This window comes from Nycticebus coucang, chromosome 2, assembly GCF_027406575.1.
Source record: "Nycticebus coucang isolate mNycCou1 chromosome 2, mNycCou1.pri, whole genome shotgun sequence".
NCBI classification, from domain to species: Eukaryota; Metazoa; Chordata; class Mammalia; order Primates; family Lorisidae; genus Nycticebus; species Nycticebus coucang.
The window spans coordinates 33822747-33850021 of record NC_069781.1 but is presented as its reverse complement, the minus strand read 5'-3'; the positions used below and the strand labels follow the sequence as shown (position 1 = coordinate 33850021).

General features: G+C 34.7%; 1 protein-coding gene across 3 annotated transcripts in view; it reads left to right on the top strand.

Moving 5' to 3' along the window:
* The window catches only part of SMC2 (structural maintenance of chromosomes 2), a 45129-nt gene extending 18084 nt beyond the window's left edge, over positions 1-27045 (top strand). For all 3 annotated transcript variants that reach the window (XM_053567236.1, XM_053567244.1, XM_053567229.1), the window contains exons 14-25: positions 529-648; positions 3473-3677; positions 7947-8082; positions 10682-10806; positions 12197-12390; positions 13192-13335; positions 14307-14501; positions 16600-16800; positions 19517-19633; positions 22346-22506; positions 25350-25497; positions 26511-27045. In XM_053567236.1, the coding sequence (XP_053423211.1) occupies positions 529-648; positions 3473-3677; positions 7947-8082; positions 10682-10806; positions 12197-12390; positions 13192-13335; positions 14307-14501; positions 16600-16800; positions 19517-19633; positions 22346-22506; positions 25350-25497; positions 26511-26687 (1923 nt within the window). In that variant the 3' untranslated portion in view covers positions 26688-27045. The remainder of the gene's footprint in view (positions 1-528; positions 649-3472; positions 3678-7946; positions 8083-10681; positions 10807-12196; positions 12391-13191; positions 13336-14306; positions 14502-16599; positions 16801-19516; positions 19634-22345; positions 22507-25349; positions 25498-26510) is intronic.
* Positions 27046-27275: the final 230 nt, after the last annotated feature.

Sequence of the window (27275 nt, the reverse complement as noted above, 5' to 3'; positions counted from 1 at the left end):
AAGGCATCACTTGCAGAAACTCTGAATGGGTGGCCACCAAATCGCAGCTGTGCCTGCTCTCTGGTACAGTGTCTCTGCACAGCCTGCAAGCAGCTCCCTGATCAGTCTAGAGGTCTGCATCGGTGGTCATGGTTGGGAGATGGCCCTTTACAGCTCTAGTCACCCGAAGGGTGAATATGGGACCCCAGGGCTCCATCCTCCTGTCTTTCCCATGTGTGGGTTATTCCCCAAATTTGTCCTTGATCTTGCTGAATGAATTATCCCATCACTGTCTACTTTATTCTGAATGTCCCCTATCTCTTTGGACTTTTACATTGTTCTTTCTAAGAAGAGCCATCTGTAGGTAAACCTCTGCCTTTAACTTTCAATCTTCTCGAGATTAGCACCCATGAGCTGCTTCTAGTCCACCATCTTCTCCCATTCTCTCTAAATATTTACTTGATTATGGATTTCTTTGCATTCTTTATTCTTAAAAGTTCTCTATCATCATTAATATATGTATTTTTAAATCTCAAATGTATATTTTAGGTTACTGGTAAAAAGCTACTGGAGAAGGGGGAATTAAAGCGTCGGTTCACTATAATTCCACTCAATAAAATTTCAGCCAGATGTATTGCTCCGGAAACTCTGAAGGTTGCCCAGAATCTTGTAAGTCTTATTTTGTCTTATGTCTGTGTTTAATCTTTATTTTTTATTTTTTTAAATTAGAAGATACTAATTTGGGGCACATACTCATATGTAGAACCACAGATTACTAATTTTGTTTTTTCTGTGAAACGTAAGATACTCTTAGTAAGAGTTGGGTCTTGTGTAATTGGTTGACAAGAGAATAGAAATGTTGGATGACTGGAACTCCCTTTGATACTTTAAAGTGTAACATGTTAGTTTCTTTAAACCTTGAAGTCACACAACTATCAGGTGGTAGTAAATATTACACTTCCGATTTTTGAGTAGAATTGAGCTCACATATATCCAAAGTTTTTTAAATATCAGACACACTTTAAGTGCACACAAGGATAAGCATTATAGGAGGTATCCATCAGTTTTGCACTGAAGCTTTCTTTATTAGCGTTCTTCATTGCTGTTAAGCCTATACATAGCATGTGCCCAGCATCCTGGTCAACTGTGGAGCTGATATGCTAAAGTGGTATGCTTGGCAGTAAGGAAATAGATAAGTACAATGAGATACATTTAACAAGCTGTCATGACCGTATAATCCTGGGTAAAACATGAATCATAACATTCAGCAGCAATATCAATTTGTTGTTACTGAGTAGGCATTCCAAGTGCATGAGTTGAAAGGACATTTCTATAAAACCTAGAAATACATTTGTAACTAAGTTGATATAGAGTATCCTTACTGAAATTAAGGATTCAGTCGGTAAGGCGCCGGCCCCATATACCGAGGGTGACGGGTTCAAACCCGGTCCCGGCCAAACTGCAACCAAAAAATAGCCGGGCGTTGTGGCGGGCGCCTGTAGTCCCAGCTGCTCGGGAGGCTGAGGCAAGAGAATCGCTTAAGCCCAGGAGTTGGAGGTTGCTGTGAGCTGTGTGAGGCCACGGCACTCTACCGAGGGCCATAAAGTGAGACTCTGTCTCTACAAAAAAAAAAAAAAAGAAAATATAGTTGCATTAATATGTATACTATCAAGAGAGGGGGAATAGGTGAAGGGTAATCAAGGGTGTGTTGTAGTCATTTTTTTACTTTTGAAAGTCACCATTGGGTCATAAAGGCTCAGGAAGTTAGTTCAGCCGTAGATCAAGTTCAAGAGTTAGAATTTTGGATTTCAAGTAACAGCAAAAATAGTTTTCACCCAGATCCCTTAACCAGACCAGGCTAAGGGTAGTTGCTATGTCAAAGAACAATGCTGAACATATGTTATGTAGAGGTGCCTTTATTTTGATGTTTGTTGCTGCCATTAAGCTCCAAAAGGTAGGCAGAGCAGATTTTATAAGCAAAGGCTAAAAAGAGAAGGTTGGATCAAAGTAGATTAAGGTTTTTTTTTTTTATTATGTTTTACTCTCTCAATTGTTCCATTCTATTTTTGCTTCTGTAATAGACAAGTGGCTATTTTAGCATGTTTAACTTGACTGGAGGAGTATTTATTATGTAATGACCTGGTTACTGACTATTGAAACCAAAATTTTATGTAATTGTATTGATGTAGGCATCATTGTTTGATGTTCCCTGGTCTGATAATCTGAAAGCTGAATAGTTTTCCCAAATATAAAACTTCTGGAGCACCAACATGACCCTCAAAGGAAATGCTTATTAGAGTATTTTGACTTTAGGGAAAAAGCACTAGAAATGTTTTTTATGGCTTTGTGTGACTGTAGCAAACCTTCAAAAAAGTCAGGAAGATAGCTTGTTTTCTGTGGAACAATGTGATTGCCTGGACTGAGCACAGAAATCACAAAGAATAAAGCAGAGCTAAGGAACAAATCAAATTAAATTATACATGAGAAAAGAATAGCAGGTTATTGTTGAAAAGGTAAAGGCATTGGGGCAAAAGACCAGATCTTCGAAGACTTTATCATGGAAAGCAGCTTCACTTTGTCACATGCAAGGAAGATGTGCTCTGACCCATAGTGGCATTTCTGATGCCAGGTATCCCATCTCCCCTCTCTCTGAAATGGGTATTTATCTTAACACTACAGAAAGCAGCAGAGAGTTCAAAACAAGACATTGAGGAATTGATCAAAAAACCCATTTTCAAGGTATTGTATTACTTAAATGAGGATTCATCTCCTTGGACTAACATAGAAAACCAGGATAAACCACACAAGCATGAGAGACTTTGAGATATAAAGTCTAGCTAAAACAACAAAATGAAACAAAAGCTTGACCTCTTTATTAACGTTATAGCTTTATTACATTTTTACCCAATTATCAGTACCAACAAACTAAGTTCACAGTTAAGAAAATACGAAGTGCTTTTTGTTTTACCTGTACAAGTTGAGCATCCACATCTGAAAATCCAGAATCCTCCAGAATCTGAGACTTCTGGAGCGCCAGCCTGATGTCAAAGGAAATGCACATTGATATCTTTTAGATTCAATTTGCAATGCTTAACTTAGAAGACAAATGAACCAAAATCCAAAAAAAGTTGGAAATCTGAAACATTCTGGCCCATGCATTTAGGATAAGGGATACTCAACTAGTGCTATATTTTAGTTAAGGAAGTTGTGTCCAGGTTAGTCCATTTTGGATTTAGAAACTTGGTAATCACTTTTTTGTGATAGAAACTCTATTAATGCCTGGTGTTAGCTAAATATTTTACTTAGCAATAGATCTTTCAATATTTAAACAAGCAATTTTTCTTAAACTTTTTAATTTTACATAGTTTTTTAGAACATTCAAAAAATTCTTATGCTAGGTAATTATTACTCAAATTTCTATTACTGTAATTCTTAATGTTTAATAGTTGAAAAGAAATACTATGTACTATGGTACAGCTGTTGTTTTCCACAGGTCGGCCCTACCAATGTTCATGTGGCTCTTTCCCTGGTGGAGTATAAACCAGAACTTCAGAAAGCAATGGAATTTGTTTTTGGAACAACATTTGTTTGTGACAATATGGATAATGCCAAAAAAGTGGCCTTTGATAAAAGGATAATGACTAGAACTGTAACTCTAGGAGGGGATGTGTTTGATCCTCATGGGACGTTGAGTGGGGGTAAGTTTTACATCTTTTATCTTCACTATTCTGTATGGTTAAGTAGGAAGTCTTCCCTCCTTTTTTTTTTTTTTTTTTAGAGAATAGTTAGAATAATTCAGAGTTTTATTCCTAGTCATTGGTTAGAACCAGGACTGGCGATCAGGTTTTATACTTAGATTATATACTTATTTCCAATGCCTTTTAATGTATTTAAGGATCGAGTTTAATTTTTAAATACCTACCCTGTGACAGTTACTTAATAATAATAATGAGAAATTATATAATGTTACAATCTTCAATGGTCTCATAGTCTAGTGAACAATCTCTTAGCTTCTTTTATTCATCTCAAGTCTATTTCTTTTTATTCTTGCTTTTTGCCCCATCACGATATTCCTTCCTGTCACTGAGAAATTCTGTTTTTGTTGAATACATTTTTAGCCTAACTACTCACTTCAGTAAACACGTTAGCTTCTAATTTGTGTATACATCAATACTGCCATTGCTCTTAACCAAAAGTGAAAAAATAAGTAAATAAATCTGTCTTTGAGATGGTACCTTAATGCCTTACAGGAATTCTTAGTCAGTGATCATATTCTTCTTGTTCTAATATTTGATACATTGAGTTTCCAGATCTGTGTCAAGTGATAACTTCTGTAACAAACACTGAAGAATAATACTTATGTGCAGTTTAAGTTCTAAGACTTGTTTCCAACATAATAGCCACTAGCCACATGTGACTCTTTATATTTAATTAAGTTAATTGAATTCAAATTAAAGTGATTTCTTCAGTTGCATTGCTCACACTTCAAGGGCTTGTATAGTTAATGGGTAGACAGTGCAGATATAGAACATTTCTAGCATTCTATATAGCCCTATTATGTGATGTTTAAATAACCCATGTAATTCTTAAATATGAGGAGGCATATTATTATCTCCATTATACAGTGACAGAAATGAAGATGAGAGTGGTTACATAAACTCACTATTAAGTAGCAGAGTTCAGCATTTAAATCCATGAACTTTGATTTTGGAGTTTGTGCCTTTAATTTAGTAGACTATACATAGTTTCTTGAGAGATCAAGTGATTTAATGTCTAAGCCAAGAAAACAATAGCAAATTCGATCAATTCCATGATTAGGTATTAGGTTCTTTAGTAAAATGACTATTATCTTCAAATATTTTGAAATACCTATTACAGAAGAACCATTTTAGATTTTGATTTGGATGCTCTTGAAGTTTATTCTTAAGGGATAGCAAATATGTAACACCTGTATCTTACTAGCAAAGTGTTCATAACAGCACGTTTACTTGATGTTGGCATTGTTCTATCAAACCTACCAAGTTTTCTTGTAAATACAGTCCCTCAGCCTGTAACTGCCAAATGATTGTAGTTGCTTACAATGTGAAACCAGTTTACTTTGCATGCTCTGCTATATCAGAATTTGGGTTAGATTATCATGTTGTAACAAGCAGCCTTCAAATTGTAGCAACTTACAGCAGATTTATTCCATAATTAAGCTGCATTCATAGCAGGTCAGTTACCTGTCTGCTCTGTGTTATTACGCTGGTACTTAGTCTGAAGGAAAGGTAGTGTCTGTCTTGAACATTAGTTTTTCATGGCAAAGGGAAAGCAAGTGTGTATGTGTGTGCCTCCTAAAGCTAACTTTGAGAAGGGGCACATTTCCTAATTCATTGGTCAGAGCAAATCGCATGGACAAGTCTAATGCCAGTGGGGTGTAAGATGGGCTTTGGAGGGATAGGCCCAGTAGATAAGGAAATGGTTATTTTGAATAAAAAAAATTACCACACCTTTATTTTGTTGTGCATAATGTGTACTTGTTTGCCCAAATTTTGAAAGGAAAATAAGGATGTGTATTTTGTATAGGTAACATTAATTCTGTATCTAAAAATGTTTTCAATTCTTTATTTATGCTTACACTTTAAAATCTTAACTCTAAAAAGTAATAATAATGGCGATATGCAGAATAATACCATGGCATACTATAATCTGTTTTGTTAAATGTACAACTAACTTTCAAGTAGAGCATTTTCAGAGAGTGAAGAGCTATGTATATCTCTTCATACACTTTAACTGTGAGCTACTAATCTAGCTGACATTTTTACAAAAACTATTGGAAAATCTCTTTAAAAATATTGAAATGGTTTTTGTAAACCGTTAAGTTTTAAGCTAAGGGTTTTTAGGTTTTGAGGGTTTTCTTTTCTTTCTTTTTTTTTTTTTTTTTTTTGAGACAGAGTCTCACTCTGTTTCCCTTGGTAGAGTGCTGTGGTGGCATACCTCAAACTCTTAGGCTGAAGCAATCCTTGCTCTTGCTTAGACTGGTCTCAAACTCCTGAGCTCAAGCAACCCACCTGCCCCCAGAGTGCTAGGATTACAGGTGTGAGCCATTTCACCCTGTCTAAGCTAATAGTTATTTAATATGCTAAAGAGTTGCCAGGAGACACTTTGGACCCCTTCCCACAGACAGTGTCATCAGATTGTGGGCACAGCAGGAAGAAAAGCTTCAGATGCCAAGACAAAAGGCAGTGTGAGAGAAATCTTCAGAATGTCCATAGGTGGAACAAGAGGTGAAGATCTGGATCCTGGAGCAACATCAAACTAGGATCTCTGTTTTGACCAAGATAATACAAGAAGAGAGTAAAAGGATTGCATGAGAAAAAAAAAAATTGATTATTTGTCAGAGATACCTAAATTTTACTTTAACTTTATGAAGGTAGGTTTGATCATGAGAACATAAAACTTGCCCCAAAACTTCCAGCACCTATGCGAATCAAGTTTTGGAATTTCATTCTTACCTTACCAATCTTCAAAAGACTTATACCTTTGAGCTGTTCTAAATGACCATATGGATAAGGTCTTACATTTGATTTGCCATCCAGCAGAATTGTGCACATCAAAGGAACAAAGACTGTGGTTGTTAAAACAAGAGTAGATGAGAAAACACATTTCACTGTTGTTCAGCCTGCTATGCAGGTGGGACAAAGCTACCATCTATGATCATCTTTAAAAGAAAAACAGATCATCTTTAAAAGAAAAACATTTCTGAAAGAAAAGATTCTAATTGGCGTTACTGTTCCTATTCATGAAAAAGGGTGGATGAATGAAGAAGGCAGGAAAATCTGGTTTAACAAAAGGCCTGGAGGATTACTTAAACAGTTCTGCTTATTTTTGATCATTTCAAAAGCCATGTTATACAAGGTGCAAAAGCAGTCACTGTGGACTCAAAACCCAACTTGCTGTGATATGTAGGCTGACCGGCCAACTGCAACCTCTAGATGTGTCAGTAAACAGGCCCTTGAAAGCTCTAATGAAGATACAGTGGACATGGTGGGTTTAGTCAGTTGGTAATGATTTAACTTCTACAGGCAGTAACATGAAAGCACACATCACTCAGGTTTGCGAATGGATCCTAATTCGTGAAACTGTGTCAAAAATGAAGTGCTATAGATGGAACTGAGGATGGTGAAATTTACTGAGATGAGGAAAGTGACTTAATATATAACAATTGAAGAAGGTGGTACTTCTCTTTTGAGACAGAGTCTCACTTTGACGCCCTTGGTAGAGTGCCTCAGCCTCTCCAGTAGCTGGGACGATAGGCACTCACCAAAACGCCTGGCTATTTTTTGTTTGTTTGTTTGTTTTAAGAGGTTTTTAAGGTTTTTTTTTAAACTCATTTCTTTAATCCTTTGAGAGATGTGTTTTGCCCTTGCTCAGACTGGTCTTGAACTCCCTGAGCTCAAACAGGGCCTCCCAGAGGGCTAGGATCAGAGGCAGGAGCCACTGTATCCGGCTTGATACTTCTTATATTAACAGTGGTAAAAAGTTCCTGGCCTTCTATGATGTGTAAATATCATAAATTTGTTACCAGTACATAAAATTTCTTGTCCTTTGTATCTGTTGTATTTTGTAATTATTTCTTACATAAAATTTCATGTACTATAATATGTTAAAAAAGAATGCAATAATTCCTTTATAATACAAAACAAATACTTAAATAGAAACAAATAAAAATTTGAATTAAAAAATTAAAAGGAAAGAATTTGTTCCTGTAAGTTTGGGCCAAAAACACGGGTTCTCATTCTACATGGGCAAATACAGTAGATGTATTATTTACCAATTCTGCATGTCCCAAGGATCAAGTGATATAATGAATTCTGTAGTTTCATAAGCTTACTACGAAATTTGCTATTGAATCATTTGACTTTCTATTGTTTAATGTATATGTGATAACTTAACATGCAAGCCCTGTTTCCATTTTCCTCTATCAGGTGCTCGATCCCAGGCGGCTTCTATTTTAACCAAATTTCAAGAACTCAAAGAAGTTCAAGATGAGCTAAGAATCAAAGAGAATGAGCTGCAGGCTTTAGAGGAGGAATTAGCAGGTCTGAAAAACACTGCTGAAAAGTAAGACTTCCCTTGGATGAAGCTGTATTTTTTTGATTGAAGATTCCCACGGTAGATAATGATAGAATATAACATTTACTTTCAGTTAAAGAAATGACTTCTGACTTTTTAAAATTTCGTATCCTTGGTTTTATTTAAAATATTTGAATAGATTATGAGTTGATAACTTACAATATTCATTTTTTTCTGATAAGAATAATGTCTGTTATAAGAAACCAATGAAATTATTTTTAGGCAAAAGGAAAAAAATTCAATCAGATATTTTACTCTGCTGCGGTGCACACTGACCTCCTACTGACATTGGTGGGGGGATTTTTAGATTCTCTGGACTTTGGATACCAGAGGATATTTGAGTTTTTGATTAGAAATTATATGACACAGTATAGCATTGATCAGTTGTCTGCCATAAGTTTATTTCCTTACAGTGTTTCTTCTTTGTGGGTATAATTTTTATGTTTGTCTACTTTTTTGTCACTACTTCTGTTTCTGTATAATAGAAACATATACATATTTTAAGTTTTCAAAATTGGCAACTTTTTTTCTCACTCAACATTACATACTCAATAAATATTCATTGAATGCCTCTAATATGCTAGTAAGTACTTCTCTAGGAGCTGGGGCATGGCAGTGAATCAAATAGATAGTATCTCTGTCCTTATCCAGTTTTCATATAGTTGGGGAAATAGACATTAAACAAAGACACATTGGTAGAACATATGTTAGAATAGTTCTGTGAAGGAAAAAGTAAATCAGGAAAGGAGACATGAAATATCTAGGGCAGTACATGATGAAATTTTAGAGCAGTCAAGAAAAGACTGAGAACGTGCTGTGCAGTAAACACCTGGAAGAGGTGAGTGACCTTGTGGCTATCTGGGAGGAGAGACCCCACTTGCTTTAAAAGCTTATGGAGTACTACAATTTTAAAATGTGCATTATTTGAAAGTCTAATTGTAATTTTTTCTAGTCCCTCTTAGGATGGCAAATAGGAACTGATAAAAATTTTATTCAGAATTCACAATACTGAATATAGTATAAAAAGTCTAAATAAATTTTGAAATGATTTTTGGGGGATCGGTTTTTAGCAGTCAACTTCCAAAGGTAAATAGCACCAAGACTTTTGGGAGACCGTATATGTAAAAGATTTTCATAATCAAAGTGGCCACTCAAAGATATAAAATGTATCAAAATGCTCACTTTCAAATCTCACATACATGCAAAGCTTACATTTTACCTTTATTAGTATAAATTAACCACAGAGTGAATGACCTTTATTCTTAGAAGTTTACAGCAAAATATTTCTGTGATATCTAAAAACTCTAGCAAGGTGATGCATTTATAGCTATGTTCGGCTTTAGCTATAAAAGTATCTTGCTAGGGGCGGCGCCTGTGGTTCAGTGAGTAGGGCGCCGGCCCCACATGCCGAGGGTGGCGGGTTCGGACCCAGCCCTGGCCAAACTGCAACAGAAAAATAGCCGGGCGTTGTGGCGGGCGCCTGTAGTCCCAGCTGCTCGGGAGGCTGAGGCAAGAGAATCGCGTAAGCCCAAGAGTTAGAGGTTGCTGTGAGCCGTGTGACGCCACGGCACTCTACCCAAGGGCAGTACAGTGAGACTCTGTCTCTACAAAAAAAAAAGTATCTTGCTAGAGTAGCCAGTAGTTTTAGCATTAGATCATTTATTCTGCAGAATGGGTTTGTTAGCTAATTGTGGCACTGAGGTGAAAGAAGAAAAATAGATTTTTTTAAATATAAGAACAGAAGGATCAGGTAAAGTCATTATTGTACTCCGTATTAGGAAAATAATGTATATGGTATCTCTTTTTTTCCTGCAAAATATCTACACTCCACATTTTTAAATATCTTGAACTCAAAATTACCGCTTTAATACTATCAAGCACAGTTTTAGGCAAGAATACTCAAAGTAGCATTTATACTTTATGAATTTTGTCATTTTTTTTCCTCACACCTCATGGATTTCTAGTGATAAAGTGCTTTGTGAATTTATATTAGCTTGAAATTTCACCATAACTGAATTAGCTAAATACCTTTCCAAGAAACGTCTCAACAGCTTGGAGTGGAATAGAATTACAAGGATTTTGAAACAGTGTTTTACAGATGATTTAGTTTAATACTAAGTTTTCCAAAGCTGTCAGTCTCATTACTGAAAGTAGAGAACATTTATTTTTAACATTTGAAATTGGGCATTAATAAATACCTAAATTTTTGAAATTTTGTATAATTGTTGTAATTTATTTTTATGGTAAGTAGTTGTTTTTCAAGTTTTTTTTAGATAGTTTAGCAGAAGGGATTATTTTAAGGAAACCTGTAATTATTTTTAGTGTTTTCTAAAAGTAACTATTTCCAGTTAATTATGGATTTTGGTTGTTTAGAGTTACTACCTTCAGTGACCAAATCAGAATTTTGAATTTTTAGTCATCGATGCCTCAGGAAATTGAATAGCATCAAACTATTCTTCTAACACGTAGCATCTTACATCGTTTTTATTGTATATAAATTTAATTTAAGTAAGAGCCTGAAGTTTGAATTATGTGTCAAACACCAGAAAAATCACAGGCACTTATTATATACTTCTCTTTTTGTAAGGTATCGCAAACTCAAACAACAGTGGGAGATGAAAACTGAGGAGGCAGATTTATTACAAACCAAGCTCCAACAAAGCTCGTATCACAAGCAACAAGAAGAGTTAGATGCCCTTAAAAAAACCATTGGTAAGATGAAACATTCTGTGCATAATTTCTGTTTCTGTGAATATCTTTTACCTCACTTTAGGTGTTTAGATGACTCTTCTTACCACATTTAGGAGTGTTTCGTTAGGGCAGATCCAAGTATGAGATTTATGGGTCTTAGGATAGCGGGTCACCTTCGTTTTTATTATGGATCACCAAAGTACTGCCCTTTTCCACCAATATTCATTTCTACCCATAGCATATGAAAAATTTTCAATTTTCCAAATTCTTTTCTTTCTAGACTTTAAATCTCCAATCTCTTGGTTGTGAAGAGATTTTAATTTGCATTTCCCTGAATGCTAGTGAAATTTGTAGTCTTTCTTATGTATTCATTGGACTTTTGAGTTTCTACTTATATGAATTTTCTACTTATTTCTTAGCCCATGTGTTACTCCTATTTTTTTTTTCTTTCCTGTTCTCATGCTTATGAGTTCTAATTTCTTGTAGGATATATACATTGCAAAATAACTTTTGGGGCTTATGTGCTTATCTTTCAATCTTTTGTTCATGGTATTTTTCTCACACAAAAATTTTTAATGTTTAATGTAATCTACTTTATTACTATCTCCCTAATTTTAAGAAGCTATCTTATGCTTTTTTCTTTCCTCAGGTTTAATTCTATATAGTAGTTTTTGTTTTGTTATTCCTTAGGACAATATTTATATAACTCTTTCCCTACTAATATTTTAACTCTGCCAGCAAAAAGTAATTTGGGAAAATCATTACTTCTAACTAGGTGCTCTAACTGACAAGGTGTGTCAGTTGTGACTACAACATGTTCAATCTGTTTTGCTCTTTTATTTCTTTCATAAATTTTGGGATAATGATTTTTTCTTTATTTTATACTAGACATGTTCTCACAATATTGACATACTTTAATGAGAGATTTCTTGAATATGTATAAAAGAACAAAGAATGTAAAATAAGCTTGTTTGTGAAACTGACTTTAAGCTTTCTGGCAACTAAAATTAAGAAAAAATACCATGTTTGTATGTCAGATTTTAGAAAGCACATAGGTATGTTAAAAATGCCAGGTGTGCTCTTTTTAATACATTGCTTCAAAACCTTTTGAGAGAGGGATAAAATTTATGTTACTCAATTTCACATCAATAGAAATTATTCTTTACAGATCTTAGGTAATTCAAGTATGGCTCTTGGGATATACATATATATATATGTTTCACTGTACCATTTCTAGGCCATTGTTGTGATAGTAATTCGAGCCTCTAGTTCTCCAGATTATTTCTCTATTAAAACTTGAATTTATAAATGTTAATTTAGCCACATTATCTATAATGTGTTAATTATTTCTCTATTAAAACTTGAATTTGTAAATGTTAATTTAGCCACATTTGCCCACTTTATGATATAGAGGAAAGCGAGGAGACTTTAAAAAACACTAAGGAAATTCAAAAAAAAGCAGAAGAAAAATACGAAGTATTGGAGAATAAAATGAAAAATGCAGAAGCTGAAAGAGAGAGAGAATTGAAAGATGCTCAGGAAAAACTGGATTGTGCCAAAACAAAGGCAGATGCATCTAGTAAGAAAATGAAAGAAAAACAACAGGTAATAACCTCTCTTGAATTGGAACCAATCTTTTAAAGTCAACTTAGAGCCTAAGGTGGGGCCTCATTGATTGGCCTTAATCATCAGAATTGATCCCAGAATCTAAAAGTGAACTATGTTCTTTAACAAATTATGCATCTTACAAATCAAATTTAATAATAGAATCTTAAGTCACCTTAAGATTCTATTATTAAATAGCTGTATAAAGTATTTTGTAATTAACTTACAATAAGAGAGAAGAAAATTGAAAAACTTCAACTTTTTTGCACATTGAATAATTTTATTTAAAAAAATTGTTATCTACACTAATTCATCTGTTACATAGATTTTTATGTTTTTCCTTTAGAAATAAAAGAATAAAGGAAATAATTTATGCAGAGTTCTTTGAACCCATAAAAATGGCTGTTTCGAACCTGACTCCGGCCAAACTGCAACAAAAAAATAGCCGGGTGTTGTGGCTGGTGCCTGTAGTCCCAGCTAACTGGGAGGCTGAGGCAAGACAGTCACCTAAGCCCAGGAGTTGGAGGTTGCTGTGAGCTGTGACGTCATGGCACTCTACCGAGGGCGATAAAATGAAACTCTATCTCTAAAAAACAAACAAACAAAAAATTATATATACATTTATCATCATTTTTTCTTTTTAAAATAAGAAAATAAACTTTCCCCTTCTTCTGGAGAAGAATAACATGTACTTTTGGTAACTAAGCTGTTGCATGAGAGTATTATGAATTTAGGTATTCTGTGTTTATTTTTTAGTAGGTTATAACCTTCATGAATACCTCCGTACTATGTTTTTTATAGGAAGTCGAAGCTATCACTCTGGAGCTTGAAGAGCTCAAGAGAGAGCATGCATCCAATAAACAACAGCTTGAAGCTGTAAATGAAGCTATCAAATCCTATGAAGGTCAGATTGAAGTAATGGCAGCTGAAGTGGCTAAAAATAAGGTAAGATTTCTTTATGAAACTGGAGAAATTGAAAATGCTAATTTTTGAAATGTTAATGTAAGATGTTTGACTTTAGTGTTCTTAATCTTTTCATTCTTGTCATGATATTAGCATAAGGCAAAAATGGTGATTCCTGATACAGATTTGTCACTTTTCTGAGCAATCTCAGAAGTAAATTTTCAGTGGTCCTTCTTCCTGTGTACATGTTGATCTCATTGAAAGCTGCATTCAGCAAAAACTTATTTTCAGCATGACCGTTGCATTTTGCATTTCAACCCCTTTTTTCTAGTAGTAATTCATTAGTCCTTTTTTTTTTTTTTGAGACAGAGTCTCACTATCTCACCCTCAGTAGAGTACAGTGGTGTCACAGCTCACAGCAATCTCAAACTCTTAGGCTTAAGCGATTCTCTTGCCTCAGCCTCCTGAGTAGCTGGGACTACAGGTGCCTGCCACAACTCCCAGCTATTTTTTTCATGCCGTTGTCGTTGTTGTTTAGCCTACTCAGGCTGGGTTTGAACCCACCAGCCCCGTGTATGTGGCCGGCACTCTACCCATTGAGCTATGGGCGCCGCCTTATTAGTCCTTTTAATAGTGATAGAAAGTGTAGCTCAGGGGTCCTCAAACTATGGCCCATGGGCCACATGCGGCGGTGTCGTTGTATTTGTTCCTGTTTCGTTTTTGCACTTCAAAATAAGATATGTGCAGTGTGCATAGGAATTTGTTCATAGTTTTTTTGTTTTTTTTTTAACTATAGTCCGGCCCTCCAATGGTCTGAGGGACAGTGAACTGGCCCCCTGTTTAAAAAGTTTGAGGACCCCTGGAGGGTTAGTTGATCATCTGCCTGTAATCAAAGGCCTATTTTCCCGGAATTCTCTGAGACAATTTTTTTTTTTTCCAGACAATTCTTTAGTAAACTAAAGACATTTATATTTTACCTAATTATGTAATGTCTTGTAATTTTTTTGTTTCAGGAGTTAGTAAGTAAAGCTCAAGAAGAAGTAACCAAGCAAAAAGAAGTGATAACAGCCCAAGACAGTATAATTAAAGCTAAATATGTGGAAGTGGCAAAGCACAAGGAGCAGAACAATGAATCTCAGCTTAAAATTAAGGAATTAGACCACAACATCAGTAAACACAGACGGGAAGCCGAAGATGGTGCTGCGAAGGCACGGTCTTGTTCACATTTATCCTTAGAATCAAGTTTTTGTGTCTGGGCTGTTGATTTTGCCAAATCAACTGCTTGATGGAGAGAACTCAGTATTAATGATAGAACTGCTGTCTCACATGTTAACTGCTTCTCAACAATGTAGTCGAGAATGAACTGCTTATTTATTGTAACAGAAATTTATTATAACAAATCTTATGTTTGATTTTTAAATTTAATTTCAAATATTTCTTCCCACCTACATATATTTATCAAATGCCTGGTAGTTTCCCAGGGGAAATAACTGGGATTTTTTTGCCCCTAAATATTGATAGGACTAATTACTAATGTATTAGTAATAATAATTTATATTCTTTATTTCAAATTGAGTTTAAATAACCTATAGACATATATAGAGGGTGCCACAAAAATATATATACATTTTAGAAAGGAAAAAGCTAGCTGTATTAAATGTGTAATATATACCAGTAACAAAAGACAAATACAAGTCACATTGGGCACTCTTATAATTGCAGAAGTCAAATGTGACTTAAATATTACAAACTTAATATAATTTTTTCCTTTCTTAAAATGTATATACATTTTTGTGGCACCCTCTGTATATATATGCAACTTAAAAAGGGGACTTAATAGTCTTTTAGATGTCCTTATGGTGACTACTGTCGGTTTTTGCATCTTTATAAAAAATCTGATGTTTGGTCAAGCAGTTATATTTTTGAGGTTGTTCCACTGCTTTTGGTTACTCTTAATATTTCCCTTTTTCATGTATCTCACTGCCTTTACTTAAGTACTTTAAGGAGAACACATGCTTTTGCAGAATTTCATTGCTTGGTTGAGAGGCTACATTCACGTGATATTAATAATTCATCCTTCGTGTTTTCTTATGAGTGTATAACATTTGGTACCAACCTTTTGAGTGCCCACATTCTTTTTTAGCATCATAAAAATATACTGACTTTACAGAAGATCAAGAATATACAAGACAGTCTTCCCACACTCTGAAAAAACTTGGTTTAAAGAACTTTTTTATGGCTACATTATAATTTCCCACTTTATTTTGTTACTATTGATTTCCCATTAGCCTAGTAGCTTTAGCGTCAATGGATTCATTGAGACACTACCCAATGCCAGTGTTACCACTAATAGTTTTTTGGTAATTGGATATGCTAATATTGGTGATTGTCAGATTTTATTTTCTAGTGAAAAGGTAAAATGGGAGACTTGTAGGTAGAGCTGCTAAGAAGTCAAGGATTCTTTGAAAAACACAGTTATACCAAATATTTATTGCTTACCTACTAGTATCAGATACTATACCTCACTGAAGCTGTAGGGATAAGCAACATGTTTGCAGAATGCGTTCAGAGAGCTGGCAGGGAAGATAGAGGACATATGATGATTTCACTTCGGGGCCTAGAGGTGAGGCCATACCCGTGGATTTAAAAAGAATAAACAAATTGACAAGGATTGGATTCTACCAGTTACAATGAACCTTAAATAATTCTAGTGAAAGAAAGTCTTCCTTAAGCATTATAATTTGAATTTTATAATCAGTTATGTGAAGAAGTATTAAATTGTGTCATTGTTGAAGTGGGTGGGAACAGAGAGAGAGGTAATGTTGAGAGCACTTTATTTTCTTAGATTATAATTCTTAGAGATAATTATTAGGCACCAGTCAGGATTAGGTTCCCATTTTGCCAAATCTGTAACTTAAGTACAAGAATTTTGACTTCTCATAGGTTGTTTTTAGAAGCAATAGATAGAATTTGGTAGAATCTGAAGGAGCCCCATCTGACTTACATTTCATTCTAATGGAAATGTTTTACAAATACTCCCTGTAGAAATGTCTCTAAGTTGGCTCTTCTTCTGATGCTTCAGTAATAGGACGATGTTTTGCTCTTCACTCTTTTGTTACTGTAGTCTGTGCTCCAAGTAAAAATACTCATCCTTAGTCTTGTCAATAGTGAACCTTATTTTTTTGAAGAGTCATTAAGAGATGCTCCCCCAGTATTTGAATTAAAATCAGTAAATATTTATGAAACTGATTTATCAATGTTAGTTTGTAAACAGTCATAGATCTTTTTATTTTTATATGTGACTAGGTATCCAAAATGTTGAAAGATTATGACTGGATTAATGCAGAGAGACACCTCTTTGGCCAACCCAACACTGCCTATGATTTCAAAAATAACAACCCCAAAGAAGCTGGTCAGAGACTTCAGAAGTTGCAAGAAATGAAGGAGAAGTTAGGAAGAAATGTCAATATGAGAGCTATGAATGTACTGACAGAAGCTGAAGAGCGAGTAAGTCAATTTCCTGTTAATAACTGACCATGCTCCACGTGACTGGCATTTGATAGCACTGTATGATTTCTGATGCAGTTATTAGAGTTAACTTTTTGCTAGATGTCCTTGATACTTGTTTTCTTTCTGCTTTCCTTTTTCTCCCTGTTCTTCATTTTTTTCTTACTATTTCATTCTTTTCTCATCGTCAATGTCTGTATTCTATTATATACTACTAATGAGTTTTCTACTGGACTTTGCTATGCCATAAACATGTTTTACTCTTTTCTTATTCTTGGCATAAATCAACAACAGCACTTTGGATCCTGTTAATTCTCCATATTTCAATCATTCCTTTCACTTGCCCTGAATAGCTTTGAACAATAGCATATGCTGCTGTCCACCTCCTCACCAGTCACTTAGTAACTGCAGTCTTCCCTTTGACTCCAGTGTATACAGAAACCGTTATGTCAGCAATGACTAGAATCCTTCTGTACACAACCACTGTTTCACTAGTCTGTAAATCCAGCAGGATCTTATGGTTTTAATGCTCTCAATTGCTAGATAAATCTATCAGTCTCCCATACCCTGACATCGTCTAAGGTCTGAGAAAGGAATTATATGTCATCTAGTAATGAACTTGGGAGGCCCCTGTCACTAGAAAAACCTAGTGAGGGAAGCAGTCCCTTCCCTGATGGCCCTATAGAAAAATAGCAATCTTTTTTATTTTTTTAATTTTCTCTATACATATACATGTGTTTATTTGATTTCCACTTTTTGCCTTCAAAAATTAAAAAGGCTTAAAATTTAATAATAATAACAATGTTTAAGGTAAGGACTATAAACAAAAACCTCATAAAGAATGAACGAAGATAAATACATTCAGAAAAGAAATCAGATGATTGCTGCAACAAAATATTCATCAATAATAATAGTAATAGAAAAAAAGTAACATTCACATTGTCAAATAAGAAGTATGTCTATCACAGAATGCTTTGACTCTGAGATTCAGTATGGCGTCATCAGTTAACTTCTTATTTTTTTTTTTCCAAAGTCTCAAAAAATAGACAACTAATATTTATAAGTAAAAATAAAACATAATTTCAAAAAACGGATCATGCTAAATCTTACAGACATTAGAAAAGAAGAAATACTTCAAAATCATTGTACTTTATCTGGATACACCTGATATTAAAATTGGAAAATATAGATTATTATAAAGGGAAATTACAAACATATTTCATTTATAAATGAGGATGCAATATCCTAAATAACACATTAACAAGTTGAATTAAAAATTAATGTTTAAGTAATATACTTTGGTCAAAATTAAATTCAATTTATGTGAGAATTAGTCACTATTTTCTTTTTTTTTCTTCTTTTTTTCTATTGCTATTTTTCTAAAAATAGCCATCTTAATAATTTTATATTAATGTTCTAGACCTTTAATTCTGTAAATTCTGTTTGAATTTGTATATTAGACTTAAAGTAGGATTATAAAGAAAACTGCAAATAGATAATGCTTATGAGCTCAATTACTGTCAAGAAATTTTAAAAACTATTACTGACATTAGTATGCACCAAGAATCTAAATTATATTAGATATCAAACAAGTGAATAATGAAGGTGTTGGGATTGTTAATCTATAAAATACTCCCTCTGGTTTTTTTACTTTCACATTAAAGTTTTGTAATATGTTGCATATTTGTGGAAGGAAATCTTTGCTCTGAATTTGAGGTATAGCAAGTAATGAAATGTGTTTCACTTTTACTTGTTTACTTTTATTACATAATAAGAAGTCAGTCTCATTCTTTTTTTCAAAACATTTATCAAGGGCAGGTTCTTACAAGAGAAGAAGGCTCTATTGTTGATCATCAGGTGGCCTTTTGTTTTTTTCTCATGTTTTGTGTCTCTCTACATAAGAAGTCACATGGACTTGTAAAAGAATAAAGATACAGAGAAGAGGTTTGGGGAGCTTGGCGATAAAGGAGAGGGACAGAGGGACAGCAAGACAGACAGCAGGACTGGCTGGAGTTGTTAAGGGAAAATAGGAAGCCTCCTTAAAATGGTAGGCTTTGAGGAGAAGTGAGTTAGGGGAGTTTATACTAGCCATTCATAGTATAATTATCCCTCTACAGCCTTTTGGAAGGAAAGGCTACTCTGAAGAGATAAATGTATAAACTGAAGTTTGAGGGACTAGTTGTGTTGGTATGGAGAAAGAGCATTCCAGGAGGAGAGAACAGTGCAGTGGCTATAAAACAATAATGAGTTAATTATGTTCAGGCAACTGAAAAGACTGTGTGACCAGAACAGGGGGAGGAGTCTGATGCCATGAAGTAAAGGGAGAAAAGGCCCACTTTTAGTAGTACTATACGTCATGGTAAAGAACTGAAATTGTATGCATTTCACTGCCAAGACTGACATTAAGAGAGCATTCAGAGCTGCTTTTACTTGAATTTGTATTTGACACTTTTTTGGCCTTGATTGCTTGAGAGATAAGGGAATATTACAAAATCAAAATGTTTTAAGGGTTTGTACTACAAATTCTCAATTCTAGTAATTGAATTTTATGATGTACATATGGATGATTTTACTCAAAATTTGATTTAGTACATTGTATCTTTTTGTAAATAGGATAGCATGTATTATATTAAAAGATTAAAACCTCTTTATTCCTGAAGTTTAGAACATAAAAGAAATTTTATATTTTCCTAATTAACTGCTTTTTATCTCACAGTATAATGACTTGATGAAGAAGAAGAGAATTGTTGAAAATGACAAAGCTAAAATTCTTACAACTATAGAAGACCTCGACCAGAAGAAAAACCAAGCCTTAAATATTGCCTGGCAAAAGGTATATCTTTATGAGGAGGCAAGGATGAAAAAAAATACAGTCATTGAATTTATACTTCATAAGAAATTTGGAACACTCGAAATAGTTTGAATGAGGCACGTGATCACACCAGAATTAAAACCTCACACTCTAAAGGCAGTTTGTCTTTTCGGACTTAACTACCGGATGCTGTCACCCTTGTAGCTCTTCAGGAACTGGACAATGAGAAAGCAAGTTTAGTATTCTCTTTTATAGATTTCTACTTCTCTGGCTTCATATAATCTGTCTTCTCTAGGATAATTCCTTAGTGTCTCATGTGAAAGTTTTATCATTTTTCCTGTAGCAAAAGACTCTTGCTTAAAAAATTCCAAAAATAGTCCCTGTGCTGTTTGATACTTTAGCACACCTGTGCTTTCTGAGATTCCACTGGGCACCTTGTATGTGGGTGAACATTAGGGAAGTTAAGATTACAAAAATAAAGTTAGATTGATAAAACAGTGAAACGATTATACAAAATGTTTTGTGATCAGGGTCAGGTATGCAGGATAATGGGAGAGGACATAAGCCTCCACAAAGAACATACTATACTGGGGGCTTCACGAGACAGCTTGACTTGAACATCAAAGGACTTCAGGGAAAAGGCCTACAAAGGCCTGGCTGAAGCCAAAAAGGACCCCCCAAAAAAGGTTCATGCAGGCCTGGCTAGGGCGTGAAAGGGCTTGAAAAGCCGTTTTAAGATTAATTAAGACAGCACATACAACTGAGACATTGCGCAAGAAAGACTAGTTCTTGTGGGTGTGAAATAAAAACATGAAAAGATTCAACTTTTTTCTTCCCCACTCCTGATATAAATAGGGCATCAACTAATCTGCCCCATAAAAACACAAAAGATTAGCTGGGTGACACCTAGCTCCAAAGTCTTATGTTCCTTTTTCCTTTATTTTCTGTAATCCTGTTAGTGATTGGTGAGTATTTTAAGAAGTAAAAGGGTAATCAGGTGGGTAATGGAAAATAAGGACATGAGAAACCACAAAAATGACATATATTGTAGTTGTTATAAAAACCCATTTGCTGATCAAGAGAAGTAATAAAAACAAAGTACATCGGAGTTTGGGGCCATCACTCTCTCTCACATAAAGGGTATGTGTGTGTGTCCCCCTCTCCCAGGCCCACTCTATAAATTCTACTCTTATTTCTGTTTTTATTTTCTTCATTCTTTGGTCACTGCCAAACACAGGAGACGCTTACAGGTTGTGTGGGGGCTGGCGCCCTCCAACCTTGCCTCGTTTTCTCTTTGTAATTGTATAGGAACTTCATTTTTAGTAATGATAACACAATTATTACTTTCAATTATCTGTTTTTCCTGTGCTAAGACTTATATTTAGTGTTCATTTCCCTGTAGTGTTTCTGTTTTTATTTTAAAAAATGTGTGGAAAAAGTTGACCCCATTATTCTTGTATGACATGACCATTTAACACTGATCTAAGAGGTTTTGTTTCCTTTTTTTTACTGTGGTTTCTAGATGTAGTACAAATCAGAATCAATTTTTAAAGTGACCCTGCTCTTCCTCTTATGTCAGTTGCTATTCTCAAATTAATTTTCTCATCCATTCCTCATAACATGCTAATAAGATACGTACTTATCAGCATTATATTCTTCCTCTGTTCCAAGCATACTTGACTTAAAACCAGCCAGATTATTATAGGCATTTTTTGTTTTGTTTTTTGTTTCCATACTTGCACAGTTTCTATTTTATTGCATTGTTATATCAGTCTTCTTCTCTGCCCGCTAACTTGATGTGTTTCTTTTTTCATCTTTTGGAAGGATTTTCACGTGGAGTTCATGGTTGCATTTAGGTTTTAGTAGCATTCTACTCTTACTCCTGAGCTGCCTCTCCTCCACATGACCTAATAGGAAAAGAAAAAGAACTTATCCTACCTTCCATCATCCCCTCCAAAGACAGTGGTTCTCTACATTTTGTGATGACCATTGCCTAACTCTGGAAATCTAACCTAAATAAAACCAGAGCCTGCTTCTACTGTGTAGGATATTACTTAGCAGGTGTGTAATTGCTTTTAAAATGTGTGTTCCTTAGTAAATCTGTATTCAGGAGCACCACTGTGTCTAGGAAATTTCCTTGGTATTATAAGTATTTATTACAAAGTATAATCACATTCGAATTCAATAAACCTACACTTGAATTTGGAGATTTCCCTAGAAAACATGACTGTCAGACCCTGTGTGTTACACTTTTAAATTTGACTACAGAACTAAGATCATGTTTTTTAAAAAGAGATGGCCAGATTCCCAAACATCAATTAAGTGTGTATGCACAAAAATCACCCTATTCCAAGGGAGCATGTGGGCCCTAGATCCCTGGGTAGTCTTCTCCTGTGGAGAGACAGGAGCAGGTCAGACAGCTTCCTCTTCTCTTGGGGGACCCACTCCTGTTCTTGGCCCTAAACACCATAAGCTCTGGTTAGGAAATAAAGCACATAGAAAAGAACACTTGGAACACGTCCAGGGGTGTTCAGTCTTTTTTCTTCTCTGTCACACATTGGAAGAAGAATTATTTTAAGCCACATTAAATACACAAATACTGGTAAAAGCTGATGAGCCAGAAGGAAAGGTCTGTTGAACTGCAGGTACATATGTCAACAACTGATTCTTCTTGGAAAGCATTCTGATATGTTAATATGTGGGGGGTTTGGGTTTTTTTTTTTTTTTATCCAGGTGAACAAGGACTTTGGGTCTATTTTTTCTACTCTTTTGCCTGGTGCTAATGCTATGCTTGCACCACCAGAAGGGCAAACTGTTTTGGATGGTCTGGAGTTCAAGGTTGCCTTAGGAAATACCTGGAAAGAAAACCTAACTGAACTTAGTGGTGGTCAGAGGTGAGTAATCCCTTTGCAATATTATAATTTCTCATTGCACTTACTTTATTATAATCTAATATCCTATTACCTCCCAATTTTATGTTTTGATTTTCTTAGCTCTTTTGCAAATAGAATTTAAGGAGCCTAATATACAGAACTAAAAATTTTGATTGGAACATTTGATTAAAATAGTAGGTGACAAAAGATAAATAAGAGTAAGATACTAAAAAAAAAACAATAGACAAAATAAATGAAAAATAACTATTTTCATATATTGGAAAATGAGTAGCACAGGACTGTGATACTCAAAAGAGGACGCAGAAATGCTGAGCCTTGTGTTCACCCTGGCTGGCTTTCTGGTAGCAATTGCTGGATTTCAGATGCAGGAAAGGAACCCCCAAATAGCTCAGTAGTCTAAGTTAAAAAGACAGAGATTTTTAGAATTGTGTGGGGCCTCAAATGACTACACACTGGCAGTAGATCTGTATGTCCCTGAAAGTGGAAGTTCCTAGACTCTGCCTAGGAAACTTAGCACCAGACCTTGAAAGGATCAAGCTGGTCTGCTTGTAACTTAACTATTTATCAGAGCTATTTATCTGGTGGTGTAACTTAACTACTTATCCAATGCTCTTTAAAGGAAGCTAAAAGAAACAGATGCTAAAACAGTATAATCATCACAATGCCCAGCATCTAATAAAAATCACAAGACAAAAAACAATAGAATGTGACACTAACTGGGAGAAAAATCAGTCAATAGAAGCATGTTCAGAAATGACAGAGATGAGCCTGAGGTGGAATGAACACTGGCTGATTGAGGCAGGAGGATCTGCTGAGTCCAAGAAGTCAAGTCTGTAGTGAGCCGTGATTGTGTCACAGTACTCTAGCCTGCGTGATAACCAGAACTTGTCTCTAAAAAGAATAAACTTAAATTTTTTTAAAAAGCAGGACATAGCACATAAAATTGCTAAAAAGCAATGATTAGGAGAAAAATCTTAAAAGCAGCCACAGGAAAACAGGTATATTACATGCCGGTGAATGAAGATAAGAGCAACTTCATACTCTTGTCAAAAACTACACAAGCCAGAAGTCTGGGACAGCCATAAAGTGTTGAAAGAAAAACATGTCAATTTATAACCTAAATATTCTGCAAATTGAAGTAATGTGAACACATTTTCAGATAAACAAAAGCTGAAAACATTAATCTAGCAGAACCATACTACAGGTTAAAGGAAGTCCTCAGGCAAAAGGAAAATAATACCAGAGGGAACCTTGCATCTACATAAAGGCATGAGAAGTGTTGGATAAAATGTTGATCTAGAATTTGGGGAAGTTTCTCCCAGTCTTACATTGTGATTCAGAAAATCAGCGTAGTGATAGAAACTAAAGGTCATGTGTCCCAATACCATACCTGCAGATACCCAAGTAGTTAAAACCGCCTACAAGAAAATTGTGAATTTCCACATAATAGAAATTGGTTATTAATTTATTGTTTGATTTTTCTCCTGAAGGATATGTAATCCAGAAGCCTTGAATTTTTTGTGTCCTATTTTTTATGTATGTAGAAAATATTGAAATGTTCATTTTTCTTATGAACTCTTGTGAGGAGAATGTCTTTGTACTTCTATTTTCATTGTTGATAAAATTCCTAAAAGATGGCTCCTGCTGCCTGTTAATCAAAATTGAATTGTATAGTTTACATCAGAACATCTTTAACTAATTTTACCAAAGGCCTAAAAAATGTCTTGAGGAAAATAGGAAATACTTGCTTCTCTTCTTATTGGGGTCCTACAAATTATTTCCCTAAATAAGATGCTATAAAATTATTTTTGGATATACTACTTACTGCCCAACATAACAGTAGTAAAGCAAATTTAGCTTTTTATTAAATGACCTTAGTTTCCTTCTGTAGAGGTAAATATCAGTCTTACTGTGCTTTGTTTTTTGTACCATTTCATTCCTTTCCTTTTCTAGAAATCTTGTTTTTTTTCCACTTTTGCGCACATTTTTTCTACTTAGGTGTTTCTTAATTGATAACCTATTGGAATGCAATAAGCAGGGGATTGGCTATTCTGGTGCTACATGCCAGGAGGTATTTGGTTATAGAATAATGATTATTATAATTCTTATTCTAATGTTAAGTAATTATAAATATTTTGTATTAAAAGAAACAAGGGGTTTTATAAAATATATTTCTTAAGAGAAAATATTATAAGGATTATTGTGACTCCTAATACCAGATTAGAATGAAAACAGCTGCAGATAAAGGGAATGGTGAGCTGGAAGCTCTAAAAACAGAGTATAGAATTTTTGAGTAGGTATATCTATAAATTTTATATAAGGATTATTTGAACTTCTGGCACTATAAAATACTTAGGATAATGGCCATAATCTTATGCAGCTTGCTAGCAAATGGTGTCTCTGTGTTTATGTTGTCTGTGTGTTTGTGGGTGCATGCATAATAGTTTCAAAGAGGACATCTAAACTAGTTATAGTTACCAAGACAAGAGCTATCATCTTAAATAAATACATAGCCCTCACTCACCTGCTGCCTGGGCTCTAGTAAGTGATTGGGGAAGGAAAAACAAAGCTATTAAAACGAACATGAGTTAACACAATATGGCAATATTTAAATTGTCTTAAACAGTATGCTTATGAAGGGAAGAAAAACAGCTAAAATAAAAGAAACATTTTAATTCAACAAAAGTGCTGACATTTGACACTTAAGATTTCTTCTTGTAAGACTATCTCACAGACTATCTGCACAGCTCACCATAGTAACAGCATCACGGGTTTGTTTCCATGTTTTGATAAAGTGGTAAAATCAAATTCCCATGGATTTTCTTTCACTGACCTTTTCCTAGGTCTTTAGTGGCTTTGTCATTAATACTGTCCATGCTCCTCTTCAAACCTGCTCCAATTTACATCCTTGATGAGGTAGATGCAGCCTTGGATCTTTCTCACACCCAGAATATTGGACAGATGCTGCGTACTCATTTCACACATTCTCAGGTAAGAACCAGAAAAAAGTCTCAGTAGTAGTGTAAGTAATATACTTAGGCTTGGAGAATATTAAAACATTATACATCTGGGCGGCGCCTGTGGCTCAAGGAGTAGGGCACTGGTCCCATATGCCAGAGGTGGCAGGTTCAAATCCAGCCCTGGCCAAAAAAAAAAAAAAATTATACATCTGTTTAAATAAACTTATGTTCTTTTTTTTATTATTGATATTAAATCATAGCTGTGTACATTAATGCGATCATGGGGCACCATACACTGGTTTTATAAAAAGTTTGACACATTTTCATCATACTGGTTAACATAGCCTTCCTGGCATTAGCTATTATGTTAAGACAATTAATTACATTCTACATTTACTAAGTTTCGCATGTACCCTTGTAAGATGCACCGCAGGTGTAAGGAGGGAGAATCCAATTGAGTAAATTTAGAATTGATTTAAGGTTTATAATGTTTTTTTTCCTAGCCTGTTGCCTTAAAGATCCATACTCAAAACAAAACTATTTTGGAGACAGTTCAGGTATCAGACAATCATGTGGCATTTGATGGGTGGAAGTTTGTCCTGGCTAAAAAAAAAAAAAGAAAAAAGCCTCCTGAAACTAGGGACAGTTTGTTGTTATTGTACTATGACTGTAGGAGCTGGGCCTGCCAAACGTAGTTGTGTAAGTTACGCATTGTACAACTCTGGGTGCTCTGCTTATCAAAGTTATCAGAGATTGTGTATTTACTTATTTATTATGGCAGTTTTTTTGCAGATAACATTGAAGTGGTGCCTTTTCTTAATTATATAGAGGTTCCATTTGGGCTAGTGGTAGTGCTTAAAATATCTCAATGAAAAATATTTCACCAGATCTATTAGAGGCAGCAACAAAACAGTGAATGAATGCCGGCTGTAAATATAAAAGAGCAAAAAGCACTCAACCCCTGTGAAATACTAAACCTGGGTAAGAAAGCACTCAAGATAAAATTAAGAGATATCTAAAATGCTTTTTTTCTTTTCCCTTAAGTTCATTGTGGTGTCGCTAAAAGAAGGTATGTTTAACAATGCAAACGTTCTTTTCAAAACCAAGTTTGTGGATGGTGTTTCTACAGTAGCCAGATTTACACAGTGTCAAAATGGAAAGATTCCAAAAGAAACAAAATCCAAGGCAAAAGGACCCAAAGGAGCATATGTGGAAGCTTAAACTGCAAGTTTTTCTCCTTCACCTTGGCCTGTTTTTTAAACAGATACTTTGAAGAACTTGGAATGTCTAATATGTTTATGTAAAAAAAAAAAAAAAAATTAATGTGATTTTGTTACTTAACCCATATTTTCTCTTCCTTTATGTAATCACTTATTAATGAACATCAGTTCCTCATCTCTTAATTAGTGTAACTATGGTCCAGTTACTGTGGTTGTGATTTTATGCATGTAATCATTTCTCTTACGCATGTCTTCTATAATTAGGGATCCTGAGATACCTGGTTGGTGATAAATTCTGTATGTAAAAGCAAATATACAAAAAAACAGATGAAATTAAATTACAGGATAAGTATAGTTGATAGCTTTTAATTAGCTTAGTTTCTAAGGCAACTTTAATCTGTTTTCTGTTGCTAATAAAGTCAGTCAGGTAAGGAAGAACTATAAAGGAGATATAAAGCAAGTAACAGTGGAAACACAGAGAAGGCTGTTACAGCACTGAAGCTATTTGAGGCTCGTTCCTTGAGGACACAACTCCAGATCCCTGATTTAGACTGAGATGAGAAACAAGTCTTGAAAGAGTTTTTATTTT